This window comes from Heterocephalus glaber, unplaced genomic scaffold (genome assembly GCF_053883595.1).
Source record: "Heterocephalus glaber isolate CG9 unplaced genomic scaffold, H.glaber_assembly_v1.0 deba00001481, whole genome shotgun sequence".
Taxonomy (NCBI): Eukaryota; Metazoa; Chordata; class Mammalia; order Rodentia; family Bathyergidae; genus Heterocephalus; species Heterocephalus glaber.
The window spans coordinates 47875001-47899667 of NW_028258317.1; the positions used below are offsets into that span (position 1 = coordinate 47875001).

General features: G+C 33.1%; 1 protein-coding gene across 12 annotated transcripts in view; it reads left to right on the forward strand.

Annotated features, from left to right (window-relative positions):
• The window catches only part of Rfx3 (regulatory factor X3), a 293033-nt gene that overhangs the window by 192088 nt on the left and 76278 nt on the right, over window positions 1-24667 (forward strand). For 11 of the 12 annotated variants that reach the window (XM_087184012.1, XM_021252766.2, XM_004838227.3 and 8 more), the window contains 3 exons: window positions 9846-9920; window positions 16468-16649; window positions 21616-21735. In XM_087184012.1, coding sequence (XP_087040138.1) covers window positions 9846-9920; window positions 16468-16649; window positions 21616-21735 — 377 coding nt within the window. The remainder of the gene's footprint in view (window positions 1-9845; window positions 9921-16467; window positions 16650-21615; window positions 21736-24667) is intronic. The other variant, XM_087184007.1, reaches the window with a different exon arrangement.

Here is a 24667-nt window from a genome sequence, read left to right on the forward strand (position 1 = left end):
GCAGTATACATATGAGAACTGGCTAGAAAGTCTCCATTGGAATTTTTTGTTATTATTGTTGCCTCTGTTTTATTTTTGTTCGTTTACTTGGCATCTGTAAAAATTGCCAAATTACTCTAATATCACTGGTACAGGACCATGTCTCAAAAAATATTTGTGTTAGTGACCGCATAAACTAACTTAACTACAAAATGGAAATGTTCTTCTGTTGTTGAAGTACTTCCTTTCAGAAGCCCACAACAGGGATGAGTGATGGCTACATGCCCATGCCAGCCACCACAAGATACCTTTTCTGAACAGAAACCACCAAGTAGAATTGTTTAGATCTTGCCTTTTCTCAGATACAAACAAAATTTAAAGTCCTGGAGTTCAGCAGAGAAATTCTGGTCATAAGAGTGTATCTTTTTCACAAGATTTTATTAATGAATTTATTGTTCCTTCAGAAGAAAAACAGAAATGTTGTTTCTCTGAGAAAGTGCTCACTGATGTGATAAGCAGAATAACCTATATTAATAAGAAAATACAGTGTCATACATTAGGATAACTAATTTTATGATTAAAATTTAATAAAAACATTTTGTTTTCTTGGAAGATACATTTAAATTATTTTCAAGTAATGATTAAAAATCATATTTAAACCTTTTCCTATTGGGAATGAAATCTTATTAACAGTAAATTACTTAACAAATTTCAGTTTCATAAGACACTCCTCAGAAGGTAGTTTCATTAAAACAATTCAAGATATTTCCACTTGATTTATATTCATGTTATATTCATACATAATGAAAATGTTGAGTTTCGAGTGATAAATTTTGGATTAGTTTCATAGTTATTACTTTTGTAATCTCAAGAAAGCCTGTTAATTACAGACAGCCTCAGTTTTCTAACCTGTAAAAAGGAGATAGTATTCCTTGCCTATCTTATTTTACAAGGTTTTTGTGAAGATCAAATGAAAATTAACATAAAAATATGTCATAAAGCATTCTAGTATTGTTTTAAGCCACCATCTTAACAGTTCTAAAATGGAAATAATTTCTAGCATGAGATTGGTTTTAATTATAGTGGTAGTTGAATATGTCAATCTTGACCTTTATTTTTCAAAAAAGATTAAAATGCCATTTAAGAGTCAAGAGAATACAGCTTGACCTATAAAGACAATAAATAAGATGATACAGTTGTTCTTTTTTCCTTCAGTCTTATTAGCATGTAGTGGAATGACAGGTTGATATTTACATTAAGAGTCATAATTGTCCATGTATAAGATATCCTGTTAGCATATGTATAGTAAATATGTATATAAGTCACATGTCTGGAGGGCTGTTTTTGTCCCATGTAAATCATACAAAAGAGCACCTCTTCACATTTCCTTGTGATTCAAATGGGAGTTGTTGTTTTTTTTAGCATTATCACTTGCTTCTGAATAAACACAATGCTCCAGCCTATCCAATTACTTGTGCTAGAAGTATTTTTTATTTATTTTTATTTTTTTTTTGGTACCAGGGATCAAACTTGGGTCCTTGCGCTTGCGCAGCAGGCGGCGAAACCACTGAGCTAAATCCCCAGCCCTAGCTAGAAGTATTTTAGTGGCATAGGTTTTGCTGAAGATTTTCTGTGGTAAAGAACTAAAGCTTTAGTTCCAAAGCACAGTTACACAAAACCTCTTCGTACCACTTTGTTCTCCACAATCTGTACTTTCTGCCAGTGAGTATTCACTTCATCTTGTCAGATCCAAAATCATTCCAGTCTCTTCTAAATCTCTCAACCACTCAGAGAGCACTTGGACCTGGTATCAACTCTAAAAAACAATTGGCTGCTGGAAATTTAGGTCAGTGGTTCTGCCGCTAGCTTCGCAAGAGCAAGGACCCGAGTTCGATCCCCAGTACCAGAATAAAAATAAAATAAAATAAAAAACAATTGGCCATCTTATTAGATTCTTCTTTGGTAGACAGTGATGGAAATTATAAGTAAAAAATGAGGAATGACATTAGGGAAACTTTTTTCTTTTACATTTTTCTCTTTAAAAATTGTTCTCTTAGAAGAAACACAGTATTGATCTCTCCTTCAAGCATGGGAACAGTAAATACAAACAGAATATTCACTGAACACTCAGACTTCATTTCATCTCTCTGCTCTCCACTCTCATCCTCTTAGAGCTTAGGTGCAACTTTTAAGGTCCCTTTTGGAATACTGATTTTTTGTATTCTTTTTTTTTTTTTTTGGTACTGGGGATGGAACTCAGGACCTTGTGCTTGTGAGCCAGGTGGCGGCACCACTGAGCTAAATCCCTGGCCCCTGGGTTACTGATTTTTAATTGATATAGCACAGACCTCAACGTGGCCATAGGTGCCTGGAGACTGTGTATCTATCCTTGATTCCACAAAAGCAGCATTAATATTTCAGTAATGAGAAGAGTGTCTATTCTAAGTTTTGCTGTGTCTCATCAGATGATAACGTCCCTGTCCTCTTCAGGTCCTCCTGGGAGAGGTTGCTATAACTTTGAAGGGACAATATACTGAGCTTAGTTTTTTTTTTTCTTCTTCCAGATGAAAAATAAAACATCTCCTTTGCCTTTTCTGAATTTTTAGTCCTAAATCCTGAGAAATCTTGAAAGGTTCCCTGCAACTGCAGTCTGCTACTGCTTGTCTGTCTGTCTATCTATGTATCTATCTATCTATCTATCTATCTATCTGATATACTTAGAAATTGTGTTCTCTGCCTTACATGGTCTGTGCATTTTTTTTCTCTAAATCCACTTCCAGAGAGGTGAAGTCTTCTTGTTGCTGTATGGTCATATTTTTATCACAGTTGTTGACCATGCCACTTTCTACACTAGAAGTAATTGATGCAGTCTCTAACTAGCACTCAAGGCTTAGTATGGAGATCATTTTGATCAGTTGAGGGAAACTCATTTATATGATTCCCTGTGATCATGTCTTTTGAAAATCCAGTGTTTGGTTGAGCGAGCTGTCTTTAATTCTCCCATCCCTACTTGGTATCCCACTTCCAAACATTTTCTCATATAATTGATGTTCACTTCCTATCTTCAGCCAAATTAAGTCACTTACAGAAAATTTTTTTGGTGGTGACGATAGTGGTGGTGGTGATGATAGTAGTGTGTGAGGTTGAAACTCTAGTGAGGTCTTAGTTTCTCTGAATCGTCTTCATTGTAGACCATCCTCTCAGCTAGTTGCTCCAACCAAGTTTGATTTTCCTAATTATGCTGCAGAACACCTTGTTTCATGACACACTGTGAAGAGATCTTTTGGTCTTGCTACTAATTGTGTGGTCAGAAATCTGGCATGAGTGTAGGTAGTTCTCCACAGTACCTGAACTTGGATTCTTTAAACTTTACCAGGCCTTCTTTTGTTGTAGGTTATGAGGCTTTGGACCACATATAATTCCTAAGTCCAGGAAACTTTTCATTGATTCTTATCACTTACCTGCCCTAGGAGCCTGACATTCCTCTAACATTTCAGCAGCCTGTCTAAGCATACTGTAGTATGTTTTTTTTTTTAAATAGTTTATGACTTTCAGTAGCACGTGGTAAAGGGTTCCCAGATTATGCTAATAACCAATGTTAGAATAGATGTCCATTCTTGGGAATCCTGTTTTAGATAGTAAATCTGAAGAGTTTTTAATTACCTCAAGTGTATTGCCAAGGGTCTTCTTTTATCTTCCTCAAAATATTCTAGTTTCTCAAGGTAGTTATATGCCCTTAGTGGCTGGAGTGGGTATCTGTTTCTTACATGCCATTTTACATGGCTAGTTTCTAAGTCTCACCCTCTCCAGTGATCTCACTCAATACTGTGTAAGCATATCTTTACAGACCAGCTATCTTATCACAAATGGAGCACCCTACCCTTTGATCTCAGATGAGTTACCATAGCTCCTTATGTAATTATGAGGTGATAGTCCAGGACCAGGATGAACTTGTCCTAACTCCCAAGCACCAAGTATCCTACCATTAGATACTTGTGGGGAGAATATGAATGTAACTGGTGACTTAGTAATTAAAAATACCATTAAGTAGAAAAGGCCAAAAGTACATTACTAAAAAAGTTGTAATAGAATCTAAAAGAAAGGAGCAACACTAGGAGAGAGACACCACTGAGGCCTTAAGTTAGTCTGATGTTCAAGTTGTCACAGAACCTCTTGTTAATCTGGTTACAATACTTTTGCATTGGAGTTGAAAGTTCAATAACAAAATGATTAGTATTTTTAGAATAGAGATCATCCAGCAGAAAACTGAACAGCAAAACATTTTAGAATCTATTCATGTCATTGTCTTTGATATGTGTATTTAAAATGTTCTAATCACATAGTGATCAAGTAAAGGCTGTTGTGTAAAAATAAAGCACTACCAAACTTTCTGCCTCCTCAGACTCCTCACCTTTAGAATATATTCAAGATATGTTTATATTCATCCTTTTTATTCTCACTGCTATCTTATCCAGACTTTCACCTTAATCGTGGACATTACCATAGCTTCTGAATTGGGTTTCCTGTCTAAGTTCTCTCCAATCTTATGCAAGATTAACACATTAAATACATCAAATCATAATAATTTTCTTCCTCAAAATTTTTTAACCATGACCTACATACTATTTAATCAAGGATCCTAGCCAAGAAATTGCAGTCTAATTTAATTTACCTATCCCTAAAAAGAAGCCTCATACTCCAGTGAGTCTTTTTCTTCCTCTAACATTCATTGTGCTATCTTACCTTGTTACTCTACCTAATGTGTACTAATCTACTAATCTGCCCCTACAAGAATTCAGACATCCTTTCTCAATTCTCTACTAAACAGCTACCTTATCCATACTATGTGAAACTATTCCAGCAAGACATAATTCTTCTCTCCTTCCCCTGGATATATTTAATTGTTTAATTCATTCAGGTTGTTTTTAATCACTGACTGTGTGAGTCTGTGTGTGTGTATGTGTGTGTATTCCCTTGTGTATGAATTGACTTATGTCACTTATACCAGTTAGTCAAGTCATAATACGTCTTAAGCTTCTGATTGACAGGTTGTGTTCTGAAAATCAGTGTCCTTTCTTCCCTTCCTCTCTCCTCTCTATATACCCACCCACCCCCAAACAGAGCTAAATAACATTGTACCCTGTGCACAAGAAGCTTTTATGTTTGTTGAAATAGAATGAAATCCCATGAAGCTCTACTAGTCCACTATCAGTAGCAAGCACCATAGTTGTTTTATACTGACAGGGTTTATACTGACAGGATTTATACTGACAGAGAGTTGTTTATTTAATTTTACTATTTTCCTGATATATTTTTTTTAAACCTGCAAATTCTTGGAATTGAGTCACTTTTAAATTTTAGCTACCTGGTAATCTAGCCTATCATTTGCATTGAAAGAAGATACAGTGATGTAATATATTTATTAAGATTAAGAACATTTTTCAGATGATGTATGAGATTTGCATTATGTTGAATATTTAGGCCAATAATCTTGTGAACCAGCATGCCTATTTTATGATGACAATACATGTTATGGTTTCTACCTAGGGAAATTTTTAAATGATGCCTCAGTACTGAATTTTATCTTTTTAGGTTGTTTTTTGTTTTTGTTTGTTTGGGTTTTTTTTAAGACAAGGTGTTGCTGTGTAATCCAGTAGTCCAGGCTGGCTTTGAACTCACTGTCTCCCGGGCTGGCCTCTAACTCACAGCAATCCTCCTGCCTCAGCCTTCCCAGTGCTGGGATTACAGGCCTGTGCCACCACACCCAAATCCTTGAATTTTGTTTTTTAAATAATCTACAGTAAATTGGAAGCATATAATCTAACCAGTTCACTTTTGGACTCAGTACTTTAGGTGTCAGATGCCATCTTTTTCTTGACATTGTTCAACTCCCAGGAGTTGAACAAATATTTGCTTAGTTATCTAATCAACAATGATGGGCAAATTAACAAGTGAATTTCATACTTGTTGAGTGTGGTAGAAATTTCTCCTAATTTTCTAGCATTTTATTTAACCAATTTATAGTATATTCTTCTATTTCTATATCCAGCCCATCCCCATATACATAGATCTCATTCCATGAAACTGTGACAAGAACAAATTATGGCTTAATTGGTAGGAAATGACACTATGATCCATTTAAAATAATAGAGCTGCTTAATCCTTCATAACTTTGTAATATCAAAATTTGCGTCATTATTACTGTTCTCCAGTTTTACATTATTCCTCTAATCTCTCTTCACTTTCTCTCTAGTGTCATAATGTGCTTCTGTGGGTGATAATATCTTCTCGTGCTGTTGTCCCTTAAAGCTTCTGCTCAATCCAGAAACATTTATTGGGCACACTTCAGGCCTTTACTGCTAGCATAACCCACTATACCTAGCAGAACCTATTTCATGGCCTTATCTGAAAACTAACATATTTTGAATATTCATATATTTCCTCAAAACCTTATTAATGCTACTTTTCCTTGACTCCTACATATCAGTACCTAATTCCAACATATTTTTTCAGTCTTACTCATACCACTACTGTGTATATATGCATATATGCAACACAACTTGATTCCTTGCCATTTCTCAAATATGGGCACAAACTACTTTCTTGCCTCCTGACTTTACTGAGCTTGTTCTTCCTCCTTAAAATCTACTCCCTTTTCCCACTGCTACAACACTTATATTTCATATTGTGAATTCTGACTTCAGGAGGTCTATCAACACTGGGGGAAAGAACGTAAATTTTGTAGGGATTCTTAAATACACTTTTTCTCAGTAGAGAGTTGAGAGTTGATCACATTTTCAAAAAGAGGCCAGGATTCATCCAAGACTTAAAGAATACTGTTTTTATTTTCTTTTGCTTTTCTAAACTATACATTTTTTGTCATATATAGCTTTGTTCATGTAATCATACATTTATCCATGTGTGTGACTACATACTCTGTCTTGCTATGTTATAAAATCTAATGCATTATGAATTTTCAAATCACTCTTTTATGCACACTACCTTATAGGCACTGTCACTGTGTAATAATTAAAAGTCATCCTTTACAAAACATAGTTCAGACTGTGATCTTCATGAGATTAGAATTTCCTTAAATTGTAAAAAAGTGAATATGATAAATATATTAAGGGTTTCTTTTTTTTATATTCTGAAACCTCTTATCAGATAGGTGGTAAATATTCTGGTTATTCTTTTGGACTGATTAATGAGCCTCAACGAATTTGTGGTTACTTGGAAGCCATAGGTTTCTAAGTAGGCTCCAATATGTTTGCTCTGAGGTTGTCTTTCTTATAGAAAAAGTCAATATTTATTGAATTATTGTCCTGTCTTTCCATGTTTCCTGCTTTCAGTTCCTGGGCTCCACAAATTTGGTGCAGGCTTAAGTGAATTAGGGCAGAAAATTCCTATAGATAAAATGAATAGGAGAAGGAAGTACTGTATTAGTTTAGCCAGTTTAAAATTGCTGCTTCATACACCCAGGGCATGGACATATACCCAGGTGTTACAGTTTATGACCATGGCACAGTGCAAAGGATGAAAGATTACTCAGAGTCAATGTCCAGTCCAAACTCCAAGAAGGCCCAGAAGAGCTACCCTTGACTGAGAAACCCTCAGCGTGAGAAAGTATCATACAAATGGCCCCAAACTGAAGCCTCTTGGCTTTTTATTGATAGAACCAAGAACTAAGGATAAAAGAAAAGAGAAGAGTATCTGGGCAGGAACTCATACAGGGGAAGGATGGGAAGGTCAGGGTGGTCTGTTAAAATGACCAACCTTGGAACCAATGTAAATGATTAATTGGAGTATGGGGATAGAAGAGGGCCAGAGCTTTCATTCCTTAAGGCAACACATTTTGATCCTACTTGGACTTGTAAACCTGTAGGTTATCTTTAACCTCTAACCATGCTTTGTGGGAGGTTTTGGGCTTGTGGCTCCAACAGTCCCTTAGTCCCTTACCTCTGAATATCCATCTCTTACATACCTCTGGCCAAGTTCCCCACACTTGAGTGTTGCTTCAGCTATTGTATTCCTGATCATATGTACGCTTTACTTAAATCTATGAAGTAACAAGTTACAGATCATTTTGTTTTTATGTTAAACTAAAATCCCACTTCACATTTTCCACAAACTTTAAAGAAAATGTAAGCATTTTAGCAAGTTTTAGTTTTGAGCAAATTCTTGTCAGATGTGATTTATAGTCACATGAATCTTTTTAAGTATTTTATTATCTATGTTTTCTCCTTGAAAACAAGAGCACATATTAATTTCCTCTAAAGAGATGTAATACTGAAGTTGTTTTGCTTTATAGTTTATGATTTTTGTAAAATGTTTGTTTACTTATTACATTTATACTGTTCTTTTAAAATGTACCTTTTTCATTTATCCAGTCACTCATTTTCAAACATAATAATTAGCTACATTAACATCCCATCTGGCAAAGAAAATGTTTGAGAAACCAGCTTACCTAATTTGTGATCTGAAAAGTATTAACAATAGAATAAATTGTCTTATACATTCTTATATATTTATTTAATATCTATTTTAAGAGTACTTTTTCTATAATTTCTTAACATATTCTCAGTATTACCTTTTATTAATTCTAGGGAAGAACTAGCACCTTGGGATAATAATACAAAATAAAACTAAAGCTATCAATTCCCAAGTTGTTTAGAAGAAGATTGCTATAATTGATACTGAATGTTCTACAGTGTATACAGGGTTGTACCATAAAGAAACTAAAATATGATAGAAAATAAAGACTTTGCTATGGATATTAATTACCATGTATCATTTTTCTTTTGGAGGGAGCAGTATGTTAAAATAGCAAGGATTATCGATTTCCATAGCAAAGTATAGCATAAGAAAGTTAACAGTTTTAAATCATATACTGAATTGCTGATGTGATTAGATTGTTGATAAATTTATTTTCTATCTAAAATTGCATAATGTGATTTTTTTAGAAATTAGTTAATATTTTAAACATAAGCCAGTAACCAAGTGCAGAGTATTTGTTACCTGTTTTTTGTTTGTTTGTTTGTTTTAACAGAATGTGCAATAGTACTAGGGGCTGAAAGATAGATATCTTTAAATGTGAGGTTATCAAGAGCATCTCATGTTCTTCATTGGCACCTTCTTCTTAAGTAAGGTTTTATGACTGTTCATGGTATGCGGAAACTACATAGAAGAAAACTGTTTCTGTAGTTGCCCCTTTTTTTTGTTGGCTCTGAATTATTTTCTCTTTTACATTCCACTTCTGCTGTCATTTCTAATATTTCTGCCTCACCACCACATCTTAAAATGTATCAGCCATAGTTACATCTGAATGTTTTTTCATATCCACTTCCAAATTTTAATACAAGATTAAGAGAGGGATGTATAGACCTAATAGCTTTAAAATGTTAATAAAGGATTTTTTACACTTGCATTAAAATACTAATGCATATTGAACTCATAATCTGTTGTATGATTTTTCTTTCATGACAGAATAGAAAAAACTTAAATACTCTAGGTGGAAGACTATTTAGAGTGATTACTAACCCACATATTGAGCTATGAAAATCAAGAATGTTTTCTCATAACTAGAAAAATCTACCGGGGTTCCTGCTCCTCAGGTCTCCATACTGATTATAATTACAGAATGTTCAAAAAGGTTTACTTTTGTGATTGGACTTACTATTAAAGTGCATATTTTTATTTGATTCTTTGGGGATGGGAGGGAGGGGGAAAACACATTCAGTGATAGCTATCCTTTAGCCATCATTGAAAAAAGATGTTGAACTTTAAAGAATCTATCAAAAATTCTCTGGTTAGCTTTTTATTACTATCTTGTCTTGAGCCCTTTTTTTTTTAATGACATCTATTATCAGATTGAAATGGCGATTGAGACGCTGCAAAAGTCTGACGGTCTATCCACTCACAGAAGCTCTCTTCTCAACAGCCATGTAAGTTGCCTCTTCTTCATGTAAACTAATCTCTTGCTTGTTCTGCATGTGTTGCTTGCCTCTAAATGCTTGTTTTATTTATTTATTTTGCTTCTTAACTTTCCTATCTTAGCCCCTTATGGTCTCTGAATCATTTAATGCCTATTTTATACAGTGGAATATCTCAAAAATAAAGCCCCTAGTGTACTGCTTTACTAGATTTTTGTACTGTGAGAATACAGATAAAGCATTTTAAAAATAATGAGAAGCTGCCATTTATTTAAAAAAATAATTAATGGTGATTTTTAAATATTTAAATAGTTTCCAGTCCGATCTTTATTAGTATAAAGCAAATTCTTACATCTTATGTGCTTACATGTTTGAGACATAACAATAGCCATGTCTACTTATATGAGTAGTAAAAGATTCTTTTAATGTATAAAAGATTATTAATGCCAAATCTAGAACAAACTATTTGAAAATGATTTAAACCATTTTAACCATTAAGATTATATAACATGGAAACAGCAGCATAAATGAGGTCTAAAAATGAAAGAGAAATGAAAAATGGGCCAAGAAAAAGATGAGGTGGCAGGCTGTCCATGAGTTGTTTAGTTTAGATAAAACAGAATTACTGTGACTATTTCTTGAATCTTTCACTGTTACCAGATGCAGCATCACTATGACACTGGTAAGTGTAAGAAGGATTATGACAGCTTTGTGAAATTATAAACATTTAAATAATTTTTCAAATTTGGGAAACCAAGGAAAATGCTGATTAAAAATTACCTTAAGATGACTATTGAATATATGAGAAAAAGAAGATAGGTCTGTGATTTAAATCTGTTGTAGGTAGAGCTTTGCTAAATTAATGCCAGTGACATTTTAGTAAGGATTCCTTTTTCTTCCCAACTGACAGTGTGTTCTCGAATTGAAGGATAGAATCATTATGATTTCTTAATTCTTCTCCCTTTTTTTATCACTGCAAAATTTAAAACTGCATTTCTCAAACGAAATGTTATTATTTTTTTCAATAAATTTAAAATTTAATTCACAGAAAATGTTTTTGCTATGCTTTTTAAATATTTGGACTTCTTTTTTTGTCATACTGGGGCTTGAACCCAGGACCTCATGTATACTAGGCTAGTGCTCTACCACTGAGCTACATATCCATCATTTGGATTTTTAAACATTTAAGTTTTAAGTTCCAAAACAATACTACCTTCTTATGTTCTAACACATTTGTTTTTATTATTTTATTTTATTTTTGGTACCAGGGATCGAACTCAGGTCCTTGCGCTTGCGAGGAAGACCGCGGAACCACTGAGCTAAAACCCTGGCCCAACACATTTGTTTTTAGATGGAGTATTTTGTCTTTTTCTTTTTCAAGGGGAAGTTTCCTGGTAAACAAATACAGGTTATACAACTGGAGAATGCCTATAATTTTAATGAAAACCATAGATATAGAATTTATAATAACAATATATTTTGGCCTTTCCTTTTGAAATAGCTTAAAACTATAATTTTTTTCCTCTGTCTGAAAATTTGTATTCAGTATGTCACTCTTTTATGTATTTATTTCGTAAGTGCTGTGTTGGCGTAATTGTGGTTGTACTAAAAGCCTAATTTACTATTACTTTTAGGCTGTGTCTATGTGGGGAGGGGGTGATAAGCAACTGCTGTTTGTGTATAAAAATGTTACTCACTTTTAGTCAGAAATGTGCAGGGACATAAGAAAATCAACCCCCCCCCATCCCTAACTTTTCCAATTACTCTTTTTCAACTTTCAGACTTGCAAGTTATACTTGATATTTAATTCACTTTTCATTTGTATTTACCACATACAGTATATTACATATGTGACATGTTTAATTTTATCTTCAACTTCAGTTACCCATCTTCACTAATATTTTCATGAACAATAATGTAGGTAGTAAGAATATATGTTTTGTGTTTTTTTAATTTTTGATTTTTTTCTTTGTTGGCTCATACTAAATTATGCATAATTTACATATTATACTATATGCAGTACTGTATGCAGTACTTTATTCTATTAAGAATATTAACACAATAGAAATTATTTCAATGCTAGCATCTCATAGACAATAAATATTTATTGAGAAGTCAAAGTTCCAAGAGACTAAAAAATTTTACGATATATCTACCTACAGATCCCTGGTGTTTAAAACAGTGCTAGTACCTTGTAGATGCTCACTAAAATTTGCTAAATGACTGAACCTAAGAAACAATAGACGTGGATAGACTTTATCTTACTTTCATTGTTCTAAGATGCTTTTGCTAGTCACATGTGTGTTTATTTGACGACTCATAGGTGCACTGAATTTTTTCTTTGTTTTCAAGTGTTCTGTAGTAGGTGTATGTGTGAACATTGTTGGTAGAGGGCTGTCACTCCTGACATACTAACTGAAGAATATATAGTTGCTCTGCCATTTCCCCACATGCAGCCTTCACCTGCAGCATAGACTGTTTTTCTCCAAACAATCTAATCTTTTAAAAAGTTGTAGATATGAGTGACATCATTCATCTCCTTATATTTTAGAATGGTACTTTTAATTTGGCTTTACAGAATTCTATTATTATAATAGCTTTTTATTTAAAAGTTTCTCTGCCTAAATAGAATTTCTAATATTCATCTTTGCACACTTAAGTTTCTTTTATATTCCTTCTGTGTTGTAATCAATTTAAATTGGCATTTAATGGCTACAGTGTGTTTAATTTGGGAGAGTTTCAATTGTAAATTTAAAATCAGAAATGTTGTTGAATTAATTGTTCCCAAGTTTCACATAATGTTCTTATGGTTGTATATTTTTAAAAAATCCACTTAAAGTATGAAAAACTCTAGGCATTTATTTTATGTTTTTCATAACCTAACAAGTTATTGCTTCATGATTTTTACTGGTTTTAGCTACTGAAATATAGTCAACTCAGAGAAAAACCCTGTTTTCTTTACATTCTCCCTTTACGTTTCTGTATTATAAATATAAATTATTACAGAAAAACGCCTGTAAAAATGCATATCATCAGCGAACTGAACATAAAATGAATCCTAATGGACAACAATCCATTTGGGGAAAAATGCTAAATATTACATTTAGATGTTGATTGGGCAATCCAGTGTTCTTTGCCAGTCATTATTTCCCTTTGGGATAAATAGGAGCTGTTCATCTCCTTTAATCTATTCTGATTAGTATAGATTAAATGCAGAGGTTGAAAGATATAATTATCTTTGTTTCTGTCCTTAGATGAGTGTATTTTAGTTCATAGGTAGAATAATAGGATTTAAATATAAAGATTAAAAGTTTAAGTGGTATTTTATGGGTCTTTAAAACCATAAATGTAACCATTTTATATGACATTTCATAAACGAGTAAAAGAAATAACAGTTTGGTTTTAATTTAACTTTTAACTAAATATTAAAGGTGTTGAGTTCTAATATCCAAATACATTTTAAGGACAAAACCACAGAAAACAATGTATCTTATAACAAGCCTTAACTTTTTTGGAGGTAGCATGTGGATCATATGCTTTTACGTTACCTTTAAACTAACACAGAAACTTAACTGCCAGGTTTCTGTAATAATAAAAATAATACTTCCTAATACTGTATATTAGATTCAGTATCTGGTATATAATTTCATCACTGCATCAAATCCTGAAAGTTAAATGCTGACATATAGAATGCAGATTATAATCCCCAGATGTATCTTAAAGTTTTATCTGGTAGTTTTTAAATCAGTTTCTACCTATACAGAGTTTCTAGGAGATAAACCCCTTAGTGTAGTCCTTGGCAGGCATCCTGGGTGGAACCCAGAGTGTTACAAAACCACTTTATTCTTTCAGGGCCCTGCCTCCACTTGACCTCCTTCTGCTCTTTCAAAGTGCACTCCAGGCAAGGAATACAGATCCTCCTCTTGTAAACATAGAGTAGAGAAAAATAAGATATGGTTTTGCCAATGTCAAAATTATAGTCACTAAAATACCTGTCCATGAGAAACTTTTCAAACCAATTAGTGATTTTACACACACACCTACTACTTTAGATGTGTTTTATTATTTGTATACTTTGGGTTGTAAAAAAATTGACTATATTTAATTTCTGGAAAAGTGCCCTTTACACTAAGATTTCCTATGTAGACATCATCTGTTGTCATTAATAAATGAAGGTATATTGATTTTTTTCACTCCTATCTTTAATCACACTATTATACCTTTGGCAGTGTTATTTTATGAAGATACATAGATCTACATACAAGCATATCTTTGGTATTTTAAACTTACATTTATTGTGTATTATATGCTGTGGTTATGGGAACTTCATTAGTTCAGTTGCAACATATTACTGTTTTTAGAAAAATATTTACATGTTTTATATATTTGCCTTTCCAGAGCTTTTTTCTTAGCATTTGTTATATCTCTTGATATTAAAGGTCTATATTTCTTTCTTTACTGTATTAAGAATACCAATAGAAGACAGTCATCCCTTCCTCCATCTGGTATATGTACATAAAACTAGAGCCATTACTTTTATGCAGTGTGGCTCACTAGAGCTGCAGTAATACCACTCAAGTGCTTTGAAATCCCAATAATTTTCCTGAAGCACATGGGTGAAATAGTTAATCAGGTTTGTGTTGCTGCTTGTTGAGTAGTCTCCCACAGTTGTGTTTGTAATCAACAAACTCTGAAGCAAAAGCAAAATCACTGATACAGGCAGAATACTGCTTTGAAGCTCAATAATACAGTAATTTCCTAATCAGTTTACCTCCTTTTACATTAAATGAACCTGTATAATGAACTAGTCTATGTATCATTACAATGCTCAGAAATCATGTTTGAGTACTTATAGAAAAGTTGCTTACTGATAATAAAATTCATATGATAATTCATATGAAAAGAATTATTTTGACTTACAATATGCTTCTGTTATAAAAGTGAAAATTTAGCTGATACAATCTTTTAAGAGTTTTATAGTGGAGAGTTGTGTATGTTGGAGAGCTAATGTGTACAATTAAATATATATATTCATATGCATATGTGTTCCACAAAGGACTTGAAGTCTTCCTGAGCAGAACATTAATTTGATTTTTCAAAGTGCTCTGTTCTGTCTGTGGGTTTGGTGGCTATAATTTTCAAGCCAATGATTAGTATGGGTTTAATGTCATAGGTTTAATTACTTGATTATCATGTAGGAATATTTGAAATTACAACAGTTCTGGAAAATTCAATTGACATAGTTATAAGCAATACTGAAAATATTTTTAATGAATTTTTATTAAAAGTTGAAATTTGAGGTTCCAAGTTTGATTGCACATCTTAAAATATGTAGGTGAAATGGAAAAATGTTTTTATTTACTTAAATATCCATATCATCTTTTTAGCATTTGACTCTGAATTCCCAGAGTGTAAGTGAGCTCATATTTATCTTTGGGTACCTGCTAATCATTGCTTGCTGTTACTAGTTGGTACTCAATAATTGAATTCTTTTTAATTCTATAATTTATATTTCACTAAAATGACATATTAAGTATTGGCTCTTTACTATATCTATTACATATGTTATGGAAGTTTTGTCTTAACAAGTAATATGAACTATTTGCTGCTTTTGTAGAATTAACTCTTGGTCTAGATTCCAGAGAAATTAGGAAGACTGAATTTGAAAGCAGGCTGAAGCATTAAGATAATTTGTTACCTTAGGACAATCATTTCAGTCTATTTCACTTCTCCTTTTGTAAATAAGTAAATGAACAAATGAATTTAATTTTTCTCATGTTGAGATATAATAATATATACATAGATTAAATTTTCTAAAAACTTTTTGCACATTATACATTAAAGAATTTTTTTTAGAAGATACATATAGAACAGAAAATTTTGCTTTGCTAACTATCATTGGAGTAGAATTCAAGTGGCTATAAAAAGGATTCCTTTTTATTAGGTGTAAATTTTTTGCCAGTATCTAGTGAGTTTCTTCCTTGTGGTAAAGGATTGATTGAATTTTGTCCTTTTTATTTGCAGAATTTGTCCCAGTAGACAGTATTGTTATTGTTTTACCTTGTGATAATTTGCAATAAGTTAGAATGCTGTAAAAATTAATAGAACTTTAATGTAAAACTCATACAAAACAGACTGCTGTTCACATATCATAAAGAACCAACCCGAAAGACATGCTAGATGCCATGCTGCCAGCTTTGGAAACATGTTTTGTTCATAACAATTAGATTATATTTATGACCAGTTAACAAGATTATTTGAATTCCCTGAGGAGATGTTTGTCCAAAATAACAATGCAGGGAAAATTATGTGTCTTTAGGTGCTTGAATATTTGGGGAAAAAATGTGTATTAAGATCATAAGTATTTCTCAGCTATTTATAGTGTTTGGGAAGATTTTTCAAAGCCAGATTACACTGGCCTCTGAATTACAACAATTTACTTTATCGTAAGAGTTAATGAAGAAATTCTAAGTATTCTTATATTGTGTCTGCAGTGACTTATAGAAATTTTGACAAGTTGTCTGACTTCTCTGTGTTTACTTTGTCTTATTTGTACTAGCTCCAGTGGCTATTGGACAATTATGAGACAGCAGAAGGAGTGAGCCTTCCCAGAAGCACTCTATACAACCACTACCTTCGACACTGTCAGGAACACAAACTGGACCCAGTCAATGCTGCTTCTTTTGGAAAATTAATAAGGTCAATTTTTATGGGGTTACGAACCAGGAGATTGGGCACTAGGTTAGTACTGAAAATATGATCATCAACCAATCCCTTTTGTTCAAATTAGAGCAATTTGGTATATTGTTTAAGCAGAATATTTAATTACAGATAATATGTAAGAAAAAAATAGAGAATGAGCTCAGTTTATAAAATTCATAGGAAAAAGAGACACTATTCAATGAATACTACCAAGCCAAAATGGTACACTCTCCTGAAACATTAACTCAGCAAAGCTTTGAGAAGAATCAATTCTCAGATTACATAGAAATTAACAGACCAACCTGCTAATGCAAGATTTGTATGTGGTTGTTTGTTTATTTGTTTGTTTGTTTTGTGGTACTGGGGCTTGAACCCAGGCCCCACTCTGCCACCAAGCTACATGCCCAGCCCTACATGTGGTACTTTAAAAGTATCTATCACTGTATTCTTTTTTGAAAATAACCATACTAAAGCTGATAAATACAGTGACATAGTAAATGGGAAACTATCACTCTTGATAGTTATAAAATTATATTTAATGTTCTTTGTAATTTATTTGAATAGAAAAAATTAAAAGAGGTTTTTATTTCATTTTATATAGCTGAGATCAACTAAAAAATCATTTGATAAACTTGCAAAATATGGGTACTTGATGGCATCAGTGATGATATCATCCAATGTCCTATTTTTACCTGTTATTAGTGTTTTATTTATTTATTGTTTCTTTTCTTGTATTCATCTGTGGAAGTAAATATACAGTGGTACCTCTGTTCATGAATTTAATTCTTTCCATGATTCTGGTTGCAAACTGTATTGATAGCAAACCAAATCAAATTCAATGGTTAGGTTCAATGTTCCATTTATAGGGAAATTTGATTTGGTTTGGGACCAGAATTATGGAAAGAATGAAGTTCATGAACCGAGGTACTAGTGTATTCTGTAATCCCACTGAATAAAAACAAGTAATATGAGGGAGGACCTTCCAGTTTCTCTCTTCTTTTCTTTGGAAATAAACTTGTTTTTGGTTAAAAAAAAATATATACATATATATATATATATATATATGCTAAAAAAAATACATCAAGTTGTGGAACTTCATTTTCTTATCTCCATAATTTCTACAAATTGAAAACAAATTTTTCAAGTATTTATGCAGAAGGACATGGGTACTTTTAACTTTGTAAATCTTACACAAGTAATGTAAAAAGTATTAAAGTTACTGTACTATATAATATTAGGTGATATACCTTTAATTAGTTATAAATCACAACTTCAGAGTACTTTAGTAAAGAATTTTTAACCTTAGTAAAATAAACAGTACCTTAGTAATTAACTTCATCATATGTTTTTACTGAAAATTGTGTTCCCAGGCAGATTGAACATTTTCTCATTCATCTCAAGGTTTATGGACAATACCCCTATGACAAAAGACAAATTAACAAGAAAAAACATACCAATTTATTTAATGTAAATTTTACATGACATAGAGCCTTCAGAAATAAAGACCCAAAGAAACAGGGAAACTATGTTTTATTCTAAGCCTGATAAAGAAGGGGTTCTTCTAGAGAAATATGATTGGTCAAAACTCATATGATCAAAATTTTTAGCTGAAGTGGAGGGAGGGTGGTGTAGATGACTCAATAAGGCCCATTTGTTTAAATTTGTCTCTGTGTCCTCAGAGATAAGGATGTTCCTTTTCACCAGGTATAGGGAAGACCCCTCTAGAATGAAAATCCTATGACCTATTTTCAAGAAAAAGCCAGCCCTCTTCAGGGGAAAAGGGGTGAGAAGAATGTTTTTCTACCTTCTACATCTTGCTTATGTTATTTTCTCAAATGCCAAAGCACCATATTTTAGGATAATATGTTCTGAACCCTGTCATATGACAGTTTTATGAGATTTACAAGGCCTGTAGGTACTCAAATTGTGAATTATTCCTTGCTTTTGCATTTTTAGGGATTATACAACTTTCAGGTTGCTGAAGGTTCAATTCTCTCATAAATATATTTTCTTCTATCTGTACTTCAAAAGGTAGTATATTTTAAACTGCACAATATGATTGTCTATTCAAACCAAAGGAACTGGCTTTCATTCCCTTGAAAGTTTCTGCTTCTCTAGATTTTTTTTTTTTCAAAACCAGGAAAATCATTATTTGGGGACCTAACTTACTATCTCCTAGCTGGTGGCTCAGTAGTTACATGTACAGTGCCAATATTTTGAAACTCTTGGCTTTATTCAACCTTCTAATTGCCAAATTGTGCTGCTTTTGTTACTGAAAAGGATTTCAGTGGGTCCTATTTTGAGGCTCCATTCAAACCTTGAAACACATCTTTAAAATAAAAAGGGACAAAATTGGGGTTGTTTGGGTTTGTGAATGAGAAGAATCTGTATTCTATAAGTACATCTTACAATATTGCAGCTTTTGATTTCTGATGGCCCCTCCCAACAATTATGTCCCCTGCTTCTCTTACATTTGTATGCACCATAATGTTTGCAATTGACCTGGAAAGCAAAGCCTAGAAGAATAAAGAGAAAGTAAGTACTATGAGGTGGAGATGATGTTTAAACAAATGAGGTGTTGGGCTGGGGATTTAGCTCAGTGGTTTCGCAGCCTGCTGCATAAGCGCAAGGACCCGAGTCGATCCCCGGTACCAAAAAAACCAAAACAAAACAAAAACAAAAAACAAATGAGGTGTTATGACAAATAAAGTGGTATGAAGATAGAAGAACTCTAAAGAAGAAAAACTGACAGCAATAGGTGTGAAATCCCAGAGTCTTTCTGCTGTGGAAACTGGCACTTACTTTCTACATTTAATCCACAGAGTGGAAGGTTAATCAGTACAAATCGAGGCAAGCTAAATCAGACACCTTTTTTTAAAAAGTGAACTATATCCAGAAATAATATCACTAAAATTATCTGGTGAAATTATTTAAACCAGACTTATGCCTTTTCTAATATTTTTGGACCTAAATAAACAAAAAGTAAAAAAAAAAAACCAATGCTTACAAACAAAAGCAAATAAAAAATGTACTATTTGATAGATCCCATCTTCAAATGAAGTTTGAGCAAAAAATAACCATGGGTTAGCTTCTCTTCCCACCATTCTCAATGATATGAAATGTGCTACTTCTCCCAGCCTAACCCAAATGCTAATCTTTAAGAACTGAAAGGAATCTAGACATTCCATTTACTTGGGGTCTCACCAAAGAAACATCATTTCACATTGTAGTGTTTTCTGCAGCTAAGGACTCTTGTTCCAACCTGTCCCTCTACTCTAATTTGTATGTGAGAACACTACGAACTATGGTTGTAGTTTTTGTGCTATGTTTTTCAGTAGATTTTGGAAACCAGATCTGATCTCTGCATATGGAGGGCCTTTCTGTATAGATATTAAGCATTCATTTCTGCTTTATTTTGCTGAAAACCATATATTTTTTTAAACTAAGCAACATAACTTATGTGTTTATAATGTCTCTTCAAGTACATAGGGTTAATCTAATATGTGCTTATTAAACTTAGAAGTAAAATTGATCTATTTTTATAAAATTATTTAATGGATACTCCCCTTGTATTTCTTTTTGTAAATGACAAAAAAAATTGGAAGAGCACTGATGTCTTACTATATATAGGCTTGTGATAAACTATTTTCCTTTTTCAAGAATTTACATATTAAAATGTTATTTTTGTAAGAATTTCAAAATTCCATTCAAAGCAATACTTGTCATTTCTAATAGCAAACACGGTCTTTCTCATGAACATGGGGAAATTGTGACATTTTTATTCCAGATGGAAATTTGCCAGGTTCACAGAGAAATTTCCCTGTTTATGTTGTGACATATCTAATTCAGCCTGCAGAACTGATATAAATCTGTAAAAGCAGAGGCTAATATAATGTGTTTCAACATCACTAAAATTTCTTCCTATTTAGGTTGCAGGATATTAAATATAGTGGTACCTCATTCACAAACTTAATTCTTTCCAAGATTCTGATGGTTGCAATTCTTAGAACAAATTCTGCAACCGGAATCATGGAAAGAATTAAGTTCATGAACCAAGGTACCACTGTACTAGACTTTACCACAATATCCTAATAACAATAAAGTTACCTTATTTCATCATCCCTGAAGCAAAGAAAAAAATTTGGAACATATTCAGACTGCAGAACTAAGGTTTTTAAAATATAGCCACTTGCTAATAAATTCAGGTTTAGCATATAACCCTTTATAATGTTACTGAATTTTTTTGACTAAAAATGTTTTCCCACTATTACCTCTTCTCAATTAAATTTAAAATATAAATTTAAAAATAAAATTTACTTGAGCCAAGGATTTAGCTCAGTGGTTCCGGTGCCTGCCACGCAAGCACAAGGTCCCGAGTTCGATCCCCGGTACCAAAAAACAAAACAAACAAAAAATAAAATTTACTTGACTGAAACAAATGGACTGTTGGACTGTTATTTGGTGAAGGTGTATAAGAAAATATTTAACTTAAGGCCTTGAGCTGATTGATTGAGAATCTTATTTTGGTTCTTCAGACGTTGTCCTTATAAAAACACGTATGTACATATTGTGAAATAGGAAGAAGATCCTAAGGTCCAAAGGGGAAGGGGAAGTGGGAGGGGTAGGGGAAAGGAAAAAAGAGAAAGGAATAAATTTAAGAAAAGGAAAAAATGGAAACAAAATCTTTATAAATAGGGAGGGGTAGAGGGGTTGAAGGTTGAAGGGAGGGCAGAGGAATGGGGAAAAAAATAAGAACCAAGATATATCATGTAAAGGTACAAATTTCCAATGATGAATGTCATCATATTGTATACCTGAAATGTACCAATAAATTTGAAAAAAGAAACAGGTATGCACAAAAGATAAATCATAAATACATAACATTAATATGCTGCTTTTAATGTGTTTTAAAAAATGTTTTCCAAAGTTAAGTGGACATCTTATGTGATTAATACTGGGTTGACTGACTCTTTGTGTTTCCAATGTTTGTTGTTCTTTTATGAAGAGGGAACTCCAAGTACCATTACTATGGGATTCGTGTCAAGCCAGATTCCCCTCTTAATCGTCTGCAGGAAGACATGCAGTATATGGCTATGAGACAACAACCCATGCAACAGAAACAAAGGTATAATTTGGAGTTACCATTGATAAATCAAAGCTATGTATTTTTAAGTTGCTTTTTTGAACAACTAGAGCAAATACCTAAGTGTGCAGGAATGTTGCTACTGTTGACATACTTCCACTATTGATAATTCTTCAGTCTTACTTAGATTTTTATTGATCTTGTTTTTCAGAAATTGTAAAGCTACTGATTCTTTCACCCATTTGGCCCCTTTTAAGTTAAGTGTGACATCCCAAAGCAGTCAGACAGGGCAATGAAATACGAAACATAAAGAACAAACCTAGAAAATCCACTGGAGAAAGTTGTTTTAGAATTCATGAGCTTCTGTCTTGCTGTTCTGCACATTCTTCAAGTCATTCTTTTTGACCAAGTAGGAATTCTTACAGAATGTCTGGGACTTCTTACATTTTTAAAAAATCTAACTTTCATAAAAATAGAATTTCAGAAGTTAACAATTGTAAGAAGAGATCTCAAGCATTCATGAATGAATGCATGGATGGGTGGATGGATGGATGGATGGATGGATGGATGGATGCATGATAGAATCATATATCTTACAACTGAAAAGTAGCTCAGTCCAGTGTGGTCTCACAACCTTAGGACAATCAAAGCATTAGCAGCTCTGTTTTTCAGATGAATCCCGCAGAGATTAAATGATTTGCACAAGCTCATAATACTGTTGCTAGTCAAGGGCCTTCTAGTCCCATGTGACTTCTGTCACAATTTAGAGTAAATAAAACAAAAAAGTTTGTTCCTCTTTACCAGAATAGTTTAGCCATGCCATCTAGTTGTGATTTTTTTTTTTTTCTTTTCAGTTGAGCATGTGGAATTAGGAAAAAGGAGCATTCTTACACTCTACTCCATGGTTCTGAAGTGATTTAGTTGCTTTGGTCAGATCTCCCATCCACTCTGTTTTAGTCAGAAGTGTTAGCTCTAAGACACTGCTGGAGAAAGAATATATCACACAGTAGTCCTTTTTCTATTTAGTCAGCAAACATTGACTCTCAATTGTGTGAGAGGCATGCAGAGATAAGACACCTTCCTGTACCTTTGTGGAGTTAAAACATTAGAAGGAAAGGCATATGGAGAATTGAGAAAAAGAAACGAAATACAGTCTGAGATGTGATAAAATATAGCTTTGATCAAGGAAGAATAGGAATACAGAGTAATTTTCAACAAACTCTTAGAGAGGGAGGATTGGAAAACTTCACAGAGAAAGTGCTATTTGGTTGTTTTGTTTTGCTTTGTTTTGTTTTTGGTACTGGGAACCAAACTCAGGACCTTGCATGGTGCCACTGAGCTACATTCCGAGCCCAAGAAAGTGCTATTTGGGTACAAACTAAGAGGAGTCAGATAAAGAAGAATATTTAGGAAGAGGAAAAATGTAAACAAAAGCAGAGTAAAGTCCATGATGCCTTGGTAAATGGTCCATGATTTTGTGAGGTTGGTTACTGTAGAAGGAAAATGGAGGAGATACTTTAGTAGTTTAGTGGGAGATGCAATTTAAAAAGCAGCTTGGATCATATATTAAGGAATTTAGTTTTATATGAAGCAAATAAAATTGTTCTTTGTATAGAACATAGCTTTGAAGCTATTTAAGGCTTTGAAGTAAAACAAAGAAACTGGTTGTTTTCTAGAGAGATGACTTTTTTTTTTTTTTGGTACCGGGGCTTGAACTCTGGACCTTGGGCTTATGAGACAGGCGCCAGAACCACTGAGCTAAATCTCCGGCCCAAGAGATGACTTTTTGATTTGGGGCAAGACATATTTTTTGGGAAGAGACTGGAGGTAAAGATACTTAAATGGTTTTAATACAGTCGTAATTTCCCGTGTATGTGTTCCAGCCTAACGACTCAGTTGGAGATTGGCTATTATAGAAAAATATCTTAAAGGTTTGGGGTTTTTAATTTACAGATTCTTTGTCTTTTTTTAAATTGCTGGTTCTTATTTTTGATATATAGTCAGTGAAACATACTAAGACTGTTAAAAAAATAAAGTCAGTCATAGAGTAGTATCTTATGTGATGGAGATGGAGGATGTATGACTTGTAATAAACCACGCCTGTCTTGGGTTCTGTCTCTTTTTTTTCCATTTGTTCATAGCAACACTATAGCTTTTACTTTCTGGTATAATTTCTGCCTTGTGCACAGCAGCACTATGCAGTGGAGATGATGCTAAAATCAAGAAAAAGAAAAAATTGCTTCAATATAACATGTACTAAACTAAATTATGAACAAAAACTTCATAAATTTTACCTAAGACAGTTGAAGACTATTTCTTCCTGTGATTTAACTGTAAGCTTTCATGGAAAAGAAAGTTTTGAGGGCACACTGTTTATAAACTATCTGAATTAGGTAAGCAAGAGCTAGGATCTTCTCTGGTCTCGTGTGAAACAGATTCCAGAACTATAAAGTTTAAAAAGCAATGAAAACCCCTTCAACTTCCATATAATAGTAATTGCTTTTAGAAACAGATACAGTTTATGAAAAGATATAAAATTCTCAGTAATGTTAATAAATTCTACCAACTTTAGTGTCTTATAGAATTTGTTTTCTTATGAAATAAGAATGTTAGAGAACCAAAGAACTGAAATGTCTTAATTATTTTTTTCTCTATTATATAAATTTTGTATTATGGACAGTTGCTCTTAGGATGGTGTCTTGATTAACAAATGTAGTATTTGTATTGTCTGCTGCACAGGGTTCTCCTTGGGAGGAGCAGGAGGCTTCAGTTTTCTTTCTGAAAATCTATTCACTAACAGTATCAGTAGGCCTTATTTGAAGCTAGTTATCCCATTCTATAGGAGCACTTGGACTAAAGAGGAAGAATTTCTCTTCATAAATCTGGATGTAAGGGAAAAGTTAAATATATTTTTGAAAGTGTTGAAAAAAGAACATATTATTTCTTTTGTGACTTAAAATACTCACATGAGGGC